The sequence below is a fragment of the Egretta garzetta genome, unplaced genomic scaffold (genome assembly GCF_000687185.1).
Source record: "Egretta garzetta isolate BGI_Z169 unplaced genomic scaffold, ASM68718v1 scaffold581, whole genome shotgun sequence".
Lineage (NCBI taxonomy): Eukaryota > Metazoa > Chordata > Aves > Pelecaniformes > Ardeidae > Egretta > Egretta garzetta.
The window spans coordinates 298209-309709 of NW_009258623.1; the positions used below are offsets into that span (position 1 = coordinate 298209).

The 11501-nt window shown below is 49.8% G+C and overlaps 1 protein-coding gene across 1 annotated transcript; it reads right to left on the reverse strand.

Annotated features, from left to right (window-relative positions):
* Positions 1-1058: 1058 nt before the first annotated feature.
* On the reverse strand, positions 1059-6086 carry LOC104134661 (keratin, type II cytoskeletal 5). The gene is made up of 11 exons (XM_009648239.1): positions 5813-6086; positions 5418-5728; positions 4367-4587; positions 3580-3640; positions 2983-3078; positions 2698-2862; positions 2455-2580; positions 1902-2122; positions 1748-1782; positions 1481-1510; positions 1059-1399 (listed from the first exon to the last, which is right to left on the reverse strand). Exons 1-11 carry the CDS (start codon positions 6084-6086, stop codon positions 1059-1061), a joined length of 1881 nt encoding a protein of 626 aa, XP_009646534.1.
* Positions 6087-11501: the final 5415 nt, after the last annotated feature.

Here is an 11501-nt window from a genome sequence, read left to right on the forward strand (position 1 = left end):
GATCTTGCTTTTGAAGAACTCTCTGTCTTGGTCATTATTTAGAAGGAAAAAATCCTATCATTTAGAGAACAAGCTCTTTCTGTCATGCTTTGGATCAGTCCCTGGTGGCGCCTCTGACAAAATACACCCACACGATTGCATGTAAGGTGCCGCAAACGTTCATTTCGGAAGAGAAGGGACGGGAATGGGAGAGCAGCTTGGGCTTCCTTTTAGATGAGCTCGTTGCAAGCTGACCCTGCATCCCTGCGGGTCGTACTTCCCAGGCAGAGGTGTCGCAGGTTGCTTCCCTAACGCTGTGCTCAGAGCCGCTGGCCAGGCTCGCGCGCCCGATGGCACACAGCTGCAATGCGCAGCACATCTGGAAGAAACATGGGTTTTTCAAAGCTCGGCTGTGACTGGGGGAAAAAAAGGGATTTTCCATTGCATTCGAGTGACTCAGAAGTGACTCCTGATGGTCCCATAGTAAGGGGTGTCATAAGAGGGGCCCCACGCTTACAAACCACCACCTGGGATCTTTCAGCAATCTCCTGGGGTGCTTCTACATAGCAGAAAAATAACCCGCACCTCTGATAAAGATGAGTTGATTAATTGGAGGAGCAAGTTTGGTTCATCCCAGCAGTGAAGACAAAGCAAGCTGAACTGAAGCCAAGTTCCCAGCCCATGCTTGGGCTTCTGTGGGCCAGAACTGAGCCAAAAACCTGAGTTACTGCATCTTCACTGCTATTTGAGCTGTCTTAGCTGATGGCTGTCAGCTGGCCATGATTACAAACTGCTCAGCCTCATTAAAAGCAAACAAATGAACAAAAAATGCCCAATTCCCCATTCAGAAAACCACTTAGGCCTGTGTTTGCCTTTTAATCCTGTTTCAGGTACTTTGAGGGATCTGTTTAGCACGTGCTCCACAGCTTTTCTTGAACTGCGATCCAAATGCTTAAGAACTACGGTGCGAGGAGCCGGGACAGACACGGGCGGAGGGGATGGTGATGTGCAGGAGTGATACAGGAGTAATGCAGGAGCGATGTGGGAGTGATGGTTTTGGGGAGGCTCTGGTGTTGGTTTTACTCGGGCTGTGTAGCATTCTTCAGGCTTTGGCTTTTTATGCTCTTTTTGCTGGAGGAGGTTTTGGAGACAATTTTCACACCTGGGTTGGTGCCTTTTCCACTTCCAGAGCTGAAATTCCCTCCGCTGGTGCTCAGGCTGCTGCTGCCACCTCCTCCATAGCCAAGGCGGCTTGCAGTGCCGAGACCACTGCCTCCTCCAAATCCACCTGTGAGACCACCACCACCCCCAAGTCCAAGTCCTCCTCCGCTTCCAAAGCTGTAGCCTCCTCCACCACCACCTCCAAGACCAAAACCTGTTCCGCCGCCTCCTCCAAGACCAAAACCGCTTCCACCACCTCCTCCAAGACTGAAACTGCTTCCGCCACCTCCTCCGCTTAGGCTCAGTCCACCAAATCCTCCTCCTAACCCAGCTCCACCACCAGCCATGCCAGAGCTGGAGCTGATGACAGCTGGAAAAAAAAAGAAGCAACCAGAAGGTTGGACATCTGCTTGGCAATCACCCAGTTCCAGAAAGCACCGTCATCAGGACCTGGACCTACAGGACTTGAACCCAACCCTGTGCAAGCCACTAATGCTGGCGGTAGGCTCTGAACATCTCATACTGGGCAAAATGTGCCTTTTCCCAAGGTTGCTCACAGCTTCTGCTCCCAGTGGGCCCAAAGCAAGACAAGCACTGTGGTACTTACAGTAGCTGATGGGGTTGAGTCCCTCTCCACTCAGCCTGTTGGAGGGCAGATAAAGGGGACGTTAGAGCAAAATGAAGGAGACAAGCAGGGGGACCAACTACTGGCAGGGGCAAAGCGATAGTCGCTGTTATTCCCACAGGGATTTTGCTCCCACCTGCTCTCCTCGCCCTCCAGCAGCTTCCTGTAGGTCGCGATCTCGATGTCCAGGGCCAGCTTGACATTCATGAGCTCCTGGTACTCGCGGAGTTGCCGGGCCATGTCAGCTTTGGCTTTCTGCAGGGCATCTTCCAGGTCAGCCATCTTTGCCTTGGCATCTTTGAGGGCCAGCTCCCCACGCTCCTCGGAGTCTCCGATGGCCGTCTGCAGGGTGGCACACTGCAAGGAGAGGGGTTGGGACTCCTAAATGCTGCTCTTCTTTTTGGGTAAGAGTCACCCAAGGAAGAAAACCATTCTGGTTGGGATGTTAATGAAAAAAGTTATGACTGAGATCATTCCCCCATAGCTAACATTGCTGGAATTGAAATGCCAGCCTGGCAAGACCGATTTAATAGGTGGTAGAGTGTGGTGCCCTTTTCAGGAGGGAATTCAACACGTTTAATGAGGTACATCATACTCTGTGGCTGCTAAAGTCCCTGATCAGCAAAGCAGAGCTGCAGTGTTAACAGACTGCAGAATGGGGCTCTGCAGGCTCCTTTTGCCATTCCTACCTGGTTCCTCGTGTTCTCTATCTCTGACCGGATCCTCTGGATCAGCCGGTTGAGCTCAGAGATTTCACCCTTTGTGTTGCGCAGGTCATCCCCGTGCTTCCCAGCTGTGGCCTGCAGCTCCTCAAACTGAGGTTCAGAAGGAAGAGTAAACCATCTGAGATGTCCAGGTGGACAAGATGTGGCTCAAACAGCCTCGTATAGGGACAGCAGTAATGCATCCGTGGCATCTATGGGTCTGTTCACCTTGGTTTGGTACCAAGCCTCTGCCTCGGCCCGGCTCCTGTTAGCAATGTCTTCGTACTGAGCTTTGACTTCAGCTATGATGCTGCTGAGGTCCAGGTCGCGGTTGTTGTCCATTGACAGAATGACAGCGGTGTCGGACACTTGTGCGCTGAGCTGAGCCAGTTCCTGCGAGGAAGCACACGGGATCCCGGGACAGCTGCACTTACCTTTTCAAATGCCATGAATGATGGTGGTCACTGTCCAGGGGATAACAGGACAGAAATCAGGGGAGGAGGGTGTCTGTACCGCATCGTAGAGGGCTCGGAGGAAACTGAGTTCATCGGTCAGGGCATCCACCTTGGCCTCCAGTTCCACCTTGTTCATGTAAGCAGCATCCACATCCTGGAAAAGAGCAACCATGGGGACGTCTACAGCACCTGGTATCTCTTTAGCTCAGCCACAAACTGGTCAAGCCTGGAGATGAGGCTGTCCCTTTTCACTGACTGGAGAAGCTGTGCTTGGCACATCCCCCTGGAAGGAGCACCAAGAGGACAACTCTTGGCCAAAAGGAGTGCTGTGTGTAACTTTGTTGGTGTATAAGGACGGGAGTGCAGGCCATTTGGCCTTGGCTCCTGGGGTTCCCAGCACTGATGACTATCTTTGATTCTGCACAGTCTGTTTGGCCCAGGCAACCACGTGTGTGTCTTGCAGGACAGGAGTGGGACAAGAACTCACTTCTATCCTCCAACCCCTCCATTTCTTTCCCCCAAAACCACAATCCAAATGACGGCTTTGAAAGGATGAGGATGCAGCTCCATGAGATCACCCATCCCTTAGGACTCTCGCAGCCTGTGCAATGGTTAAGCTTAGCTCAGCATCCATAACATCTCCTGTCTCACCCACCTTTTTCAGCACCACAAATTCATTCTCTGCTGCTGTGCGTCGGTTGATTTCTTCTTCATATCTGCAGGGATAAAGTGAAAGACTTGCTGGATCATACATTGGTAATCAGGTAGGATTGCAAGTCTATCTGGGCTGGGTATGGCATTTCCAAACTGACTTCCTGTGACAATCTCATTTCTCAAAAGGTTGAAATTGAGGGTGCCCGAGCCCTGGCCCAGGCTGCCCAGGCGGGCTGTGGAATCTCCTTCTCTGGAGATATTCAACCCCCGCCTGGCCGCTGTCCTGTGCCCCCTGCTCTGGGTGAGCCTGCTTGAGCAGGGGGGTGGGACTGGGTGAGCTCCTGAGGTCCCTTCCAACCCCTGCCGTGCTGGGATTCTGTGAAATGATATTTTGCAGATGAAACCAGGAGGGTAAAGCTTCTTTAGGTTTTTTTCCTTTGCAAGTGTCATCACAAGTTGCTGTGCCCTGGCTGAAACCTGTGTTTTCTGATTGGAAAAACCTTTCTGCTGCTGTCAAGGAAAGCAGGGCTTCTTCTGGGAGAGGCACCTCACAGGGGTGGTGTATTAAAGGGAGATTAGTTAGGTACCACGTTATGGGCTAGAGCACAGACTGGAGATATATTTTTTTCCCTTTCCTGTAGAAAGTTTGATGAATATCTCAGGCTAGATGTTTTACTTGCAGAAAGCTAAATGTAAATGAGATTAATCCTACTGCCTAATGCTAAGCTGAAGCATTTGCATCCTGCTTCACCCCAGGGTGCCTGGATGTGCCGCTAACAGGCGCTCACTTGTTCTTGAAATCCTCAACGAGGTCTTGCATGTTCTTCAGCTCTCCGTCCATGCGTCCTCTCTCGTTGAGCAGGTTGGCCAGCTGCCGTTTCAAGTTGTTGATGTAAGCCTCAAAGAGTGGGTCCAGGTTGTTTTTGCCCGAGTTGTTTTTTTGGCCCTGGTCCTGCAGGAGGGTCCATTTGGTCTCAAGCACCTTGTTCTGCTGCTCCAGGAAGCGAACCTGAGCATTGGGAAGTAGGAGAAGCTTAGCAGAAGATACCTGTGAGCATGCTGATAGCCGATAGTCAGTAACTGGGACTGATGCACAGCCCAAACCAAGGAAATCCCAAACCCAAGAGCATTAAATCCAGCTGTGAATGTTCTCCAGATTATCTAGGCCTATGTTAGCCCATCCTGTCGCTCAGCAAATCTGCCCTCAGTGGACAGTTCTCTTTAAAGACAATTTAATTTAGCAAGCCAATGAGCAAGCATTAGAAAATGTGGGTTCAGCTCTTTAATCACTTGCTTTCTTTAACATCCTCTGGTTTTTCTCCCTTTGTAAGAGATATTTATCTTCCTTCATTAAAGCTAAGATCCGAGAACTACAGGTTAAAAGACAAGTACTTAATTGCCTTTCCTTTTGCACATATACACTGCATATTTACCCAAGTAAAAGCCAAGGAAAGACTTAAGTTGAGTAAATAGAAAAAGGACCTTAGCTTGCAGGCAGGAAAGCAGGAAGGACTAACACATCGGCTGTGATCCCCCATGGAGCACGCTGGGTTAAGCAGCCAGGCCTGGACCTGAAACTGGCTTATTCTGTTTGAATTAATATATCTTGTTTCTCAGGCACAAAACCTGGATCTAATCCTCTTATTACCAGTTACTGATGTCTACTTTTCTGCTTCTAACTGTTTAGAGGAATGTTCTTTTCTGATTACTTTAATGAAGACCGGCAGATAGGAAATAGCAATACAGTCGACTGCAGATCTATGAAGTCGTATTTTTGTAGCTACAGGGCTGTCTGGCTTCCTCTCTATCATGATTCCACAGCACTTGATGAAGTCTCACCTTGTCAATGAAAGAAGCGAACTTGTTGTTGAGGGTCTTGATTTGCTCCTTCTCGTCTTTTCGCACCTGATGGATGTTTGGATCTATCTCCAGGTTCAGCGGTGCCAGGAGACTCTGGTTGACAGTCACTTCTTGGATTGTACCAACTCCAGGTGGGCCACCACCAAATCCCATTGGGTTTCTGCCACCACCCAGCCCTCCACTGAATCCTCCCAACCCCCCTACTCCACCAAAGCCAAACCCTCCACCACCTCCCTGTCCACCACCAAAGCCAAGCCCACCAGCACCTCCACCAAAGCCATATCCACCACCTCCACCACCAAGACCAAGTCCAAGACTGCCACCAGCTCCCCCCCCACCAAGTCCACAACCACCTCCCAGGCCAGAGCCACCACCAGCTCCGCTCCCAAAAGCAGCTCGGAAGTTGCTTCCAACACCGATGGATATCCTCTTGCTACCACCAAGGTTGTAGAGGCTCCTGCTGCCAAAACCACCACCAGCACCGCCACCTCCTCCGATGAGCCTTCCAAAACCACCGCCACCTCCTCCAGATCGTGCCACAGACATTGAACCAAAGCCAGCCCTGTTGCCACTTGGAATAATAGCTGAGGCAGCACTGTAAGATCTGCCTCCACCTCCTGCTCTCATGCTGTAAGTTTGCCGGTTCATTGCGGCAGGAGATAACAGCCCGGAACTGGTGAGAAGCAGCAAGCTGGGAGAGTGCAGGTCTCTGATGAGAAGGAGTGCAGGATGCCCTTTTTATCCCTCTGGGGATCTGGGCTTGGTTGCATGGAAGTCCAGTGATCAATTTAGTGCCTTCATGGTTTTGACGTGCCAGGCAGCCACCTGTCTTACTGAAACTTGTTAAACACTGATTGCACTCCAACACACCTACTGGAGCCAGTGTGAATCTGCTCAGCCAGAAGAGTTATCTAACCCCTGGATTTTTGGCAGGGAGAGCTCAGCCTTGGTGCAAAGCCTCTGTATGCTTGCGGAGATGTTTTGTGTTATTTTCTTGCTGCAAAGCAAATGGAAAGAAACAAAAAGGAGTGAAAAAGAGACCTGGCTACCCATGCTACCTCTGAGATGCAGTACGGCACATCAGTACAGAGCTTAGTGGGGAGCCCTCTGAATTCATCTGAGTGAAAGGCAGTGAGATTAAAATGGCCAAATCTGAACATCAAATTTTCACGGGGCTTATTCGTCTGAAGGCAAAGTGCGGGTGCGACATTCATGAAGCCTGACCTCTCTTTCAGGGCTCTAATTTATCCAGTTTGCCTATTCAGATTTTCCTCGAAGACACTATGTTTAAACGCCACCTCAAATTTTGGCCATTTAGTATCAGGTATTTAGTCTGTAGCAGGACTGAGGGGGATCTCATGAACACGTAAAATATCTGAAGGGTGGGTGTCACGAGGATGGAGCCAGACTCTTCCCAGTGGTGCCCAGCGCCAGGACAAGGGGCAATGGGCACAACCTGAAGCAGAAGAGGTTCCAGTTGAATGGGAGGAAGAACTTGTTGACTTGGAGGGTGCCCGAGCCCTGGCCCAGGCTGCCCAGGGGGGGTGTGGAGTCTCCTTCTCTGGAGATATTCGACCCCCGCCTGGACACTGTCCTGTGCCCCCTGCTCTGGGTGAGCCTGCTTGAGCAGGGGCGTTGGGCTGGGTGATCTCCCGAGGGCCCTGCCAACCCCAGCCATGCTGGGATTCTGGGATTCCCAGGCTTCCTTTCTAGAGGTAGTGGCATCTCCACAGGACAACTCCATCCCACCCAGAGGTTGTCGTTGCAATATCTCCAGCCAACTGATGATGGGATCAACGCATTTTCATCTTGAACTCAAAAGCATTTCAATAAAGGAGGCGGATTTTCTGAAAAACGCTTTGCCCGACTCTGTGGAACGGTATTATTTGCATGCTAGCATTAAGATGCAATAATTCTTGAGCTTCTAGCTTTTTACAGCTGTGATTTCTTTTACAGACCTTTGAACCTTTCCATTCAAAATGTTGCCAAAAGCAAAGATTTAACCAGCATGAAAAACACTCCCACAAATTCTTGTTATTTTACTTCCTTGGGAAAAAGAGCAAATTCAGTCGGATGCAGTGACATTTTCTGGCCTCTCAGACTTTGTGGAATTGCAATGTTTAGAGTATTTTATCCTTTGTATTTAAGAACTCCGTTCATTTTCAGCTTGTTGCTGTCCTGGTGGCATTGCCCGTGCTGTGCGCATGACTGGAGCTTAAACATATTTGCAGGACAGGCCTCTACGTGCCCTTCAAAATGCATTCATGTGCCCCAGTGCTACAAAGGACGAGCTAAAAATCCCACTGGCATCTCTGGAAGAAAAATTAAGCAGGACCTTTGTGTTTTACCAAATAGAGAACACGAAATCTCTGATTATACCTGGAGAGATGCTGTCAGGTTGGCTCAAGCCGGAGAGTTGGGTCCCTCAAAGAGACTTTCCCATTGCAGCGTGGAATTCCTGGTTGGTATATGTCGGCTTGCTTCTCTCTGGAAAATCTTGGGCTGAATCTGCCTGGGATGTCACCTGAAATTCATTAACATCTATTGCCTTCATTATTTGCATAAAATTCAAAGCCCGGGTGCGATGGGAAAATGAGATTGTCTTCATGCTTTCTTGACCCCAGTGAAGGCAGGTTGTCCTGAAGCTGACAAACAGGTTCAGATCAGATATTAGACCTGAATTAATATAATGGGATTAAAGGTGGGGCTGCCAACAAGAAAGAGGGAATTGTCACATTAGGCTCCCACACTCTTCTTCATCCAGCCCACTGTCCACAAGGAATGCGAGCGATGCAAAGGCTGGGTGAAAAATGCACCATTTCTTTACCAGCCTGCTTTATTGTGTGGAGGAGCTCGGGTTTGTGGGCTCCAGACCCAGAGGCAGATGTGGCTTTTTGCATCTGTCAGCTTGGATCAACTCTACGAGACTCTCAACCTACAAACGGGCATGTCTGGAATGGCACCGAGCAGGATTTGGCCCCAACTGCCCCAAAAAACTTTTTCCTGGCCTTTTTTTTTTTTTCTCCAAAATAGCCTGATCTACATGAACATTTTCAAGTAGGCAGCAGAAAACATGGGTTTTGCAATACTCAGGGGTTGAGAAGGGCAGAGATGATTAAAGGTATTCTCCCAGAAATGCAAGAGCTGCTGGGCTGCTTTGGTACCCTGGGGAGCTGGCTGGTTCTTGGTGTGCAGGGAGGAGACCAACATAAATTATGAGCGGCTGGAGCAGTGGGAGCTTCTTGTTTGGGTGTTTCTGCTTGTTATTTACATAGAAATGAGATGAAGTCCGAGTTGTATGCACAGAGACAGAAAAGGTGGCAATAACCTTTGGGAAAAACATCCTCTTCTAGGTGGGTGGGTTTTGCCTTCTCAGCAAGGGCTGATCCATTTGGATTTCAGCACCCCCCGGCCCAGCCAGTGTTGATAGTGTTGTCCATGTCATTTATTAAAAGTGTCCTGGTTTCAGCTGGGATAGAGTTAATTTTCTTCATAGTAGCTAGCATAGTGCTGTGTTTTGGATTTAGTACCAGAAGAATGTTGATAACACACTGATGTTTTTAGTTGTTGCCGAGTAGTGCTCAGACTACTCAAGGACTTTTTGAGTTTCTCCTGCTTGGCCAGGGGCATAACAAGCTGGGAGGGAGCACAGCTAGGACAGCTAACCCAAACTGACCAAAGAGCTATTCCATACCACAGAACGTCATGCTTGGGGGGGTTAGTCGGTCGGTCAGTTGCGGGGAGAGTGATCGCTGCTCAGGGACTGATCACTGCTCGGGACGGGCTGGGCATCGGTCGGCGGGTGGTGAGCAATTGCATTGTGCATCATTCGTTTTGTATATTCTGTATATTCTGTTACCATTCTTATTATTACTATTATTGTTATTTTCTCTTATTAAACTCTCTTTATCTCAGCCCGCGGCTCTAACCTTTTTTCTCCTTCCCCATTCTCTCCCCCATCCCACTGAGGGAGGGGGGAGTGAGCGAGCGGCTGCGTGGTGCTTAGTTGCCAGCCAGGTTAAACCACGACAAAAAGATAATTAGTGATCTGCTACCTGTGGAGCACATGCAACAAACCACGGAGAGCCTTGAATCCACCGCGCTCAGCCCAGCCTCCGTGGCTGGGAGAGAAGCAGAGGCAGATGCTCAACCCGCGGGAACCAGCGGTGGGTTCATCACCGCCGCGCTGGCGTGGGCAGACTGAGCGTGGCAGGGTATTTGAACTCACCCTCCAGCCGTGGAGAGGCTGGGGCAGACAAGCTGTGAGTCAGTGGAAGTGGAGTGGGACGTCGGGGAATGAGTTGCAACACCAGGTCCTCGGCATACTTTCCATGGGGTAAATTAACCGGCCCCCACCCGATGCGGCTTCCAGACTGGGTGAGGAGAGACAGATTTCTCCAAAGGGCAATTCAGAGCCAAGGTGTCTCAGGGGCTTTCGGCTGCCCCCAGGCAAGCTGTGAGAGGGAAGAAGCCAGCAGGGCCAGCTGGTTTTCCCGGCATCCAGCTGTGCATCCAGCTGTGATGAGTGCCATCATGGCAAGCCCTTTCCAGCCATGTTTTCACAGAATCACAAGGGTTGGAAGGAACCTGGGGAGATCATCTAGTCCAACCCCCCCTGCTAAAGCAGGTTCTCCTAAAGCATGTTACACAGGACTTCATCCAGGTGGGGGTTGAATATCTCCAGAGAAGGAGACTCCACAGCCCCCCTGGGCAGCCTGCGCCAGGGCTCGGGCACCCTCCAAGTCAAGAAGTTTTTCCTCATATTCAACTGAAACATCTTATGTTTCAGTTTGTGCCCATTGCCCCTTGTCCTGGCGCTGGGCACCACTGGGAAGAGTCTGGCTGCATCCTCGTGACATCCACCCTTGAGATATTTGTACATGTTGATGAGATCCCCTCTCAGTCTTCTCTTCTTCAGGCTGAACAAGCCCAGCTCCCTCAGCCTTTCCTTGTAGGGGAGATGCTCCAGTCCCTTTATCATCCTAGTTGCTCTCCTCTAGACTCTTTCTAGGAGTTCCTCATCTTTCTTGATGGAGAGCTTTCACCATCCCTTGGAAACTGGGGACCCTCGCAGAGAAAAGGGTGGGGGCAACCTGATCTCACCGAAATCCCAGTGATCCTAAAATGATGGGAGAGGGGGTTTCCCCTCCCTGCAAGGGATGTTGGAGGGGAATGTCCAGGCGCATCTGACAGACCCTGCTCTTCGCGTGAGTTCATGTGCTTTGAGGAAGATGGGGCCTTTGAGAAAGGCCCTGGTGCTGCAGTTTGGGGAGGCACTCTTCTCTTTCTTTTAAAATCAGCCTCCACTTGTGAGAGGGTTTCGGGATTGGGGTGCGGGATTATTTTCTTTTTTGTTACTACCTGAGCTGGTTCTCACTGATTTCTTTAAAAAAGGGCCCGGCTGGTTTTTTGTTCTGCCTCCAGAGATCCCAGACAGTGTGAGAGATCCCAAGTGAGCCGCACATCCCGCGAGCAGTTGAATATCCTGCTTTACACTGCATTTCCAGACTTCCTTGTGGCCAGACTCATCTCTGGATGAAATAAAGGTATGCAAACATGCATCGGGAAGGAGAGCAAAGCCTCAAAACCGCTTTGTTAAAACTCCCCTCCTTGCGAGCTACCAACCCCACCCATTTGGAGCTTTGTGTTTGAGAAAATATCTGTTCTTTTGTAATACCAGAGAGGGAAACAAAACCCGCTGAGCAAAGCGTGAATTATGCATGTAGTTTATTGAAGGAACAGCTGAAAGTTTGGCGTAAGCGAAGGATAATCAACTCTGTTCACTTACACATGAAAAGCATTAAATCTGTCTATCTAGTACACACACAGGAAAAACAACGCATGCATTTAACTACAGAAATATAAGGTGCTCATCAGTGTGTAATTAAAATCTGCTCTACCAAACCTGGTGTAGCAACTTGGGCCAATTTACATGAGCATTCCCAACCCTCTCGTAAACAGGAAAAATTGGATTTTCTGGTGTCATTAAAGAAATTAAATAATGGCTGCAGCTCCCTCTCGGACAATTAAAATGTGGCTTCACTTTCTGAAGTTGGGAGGACC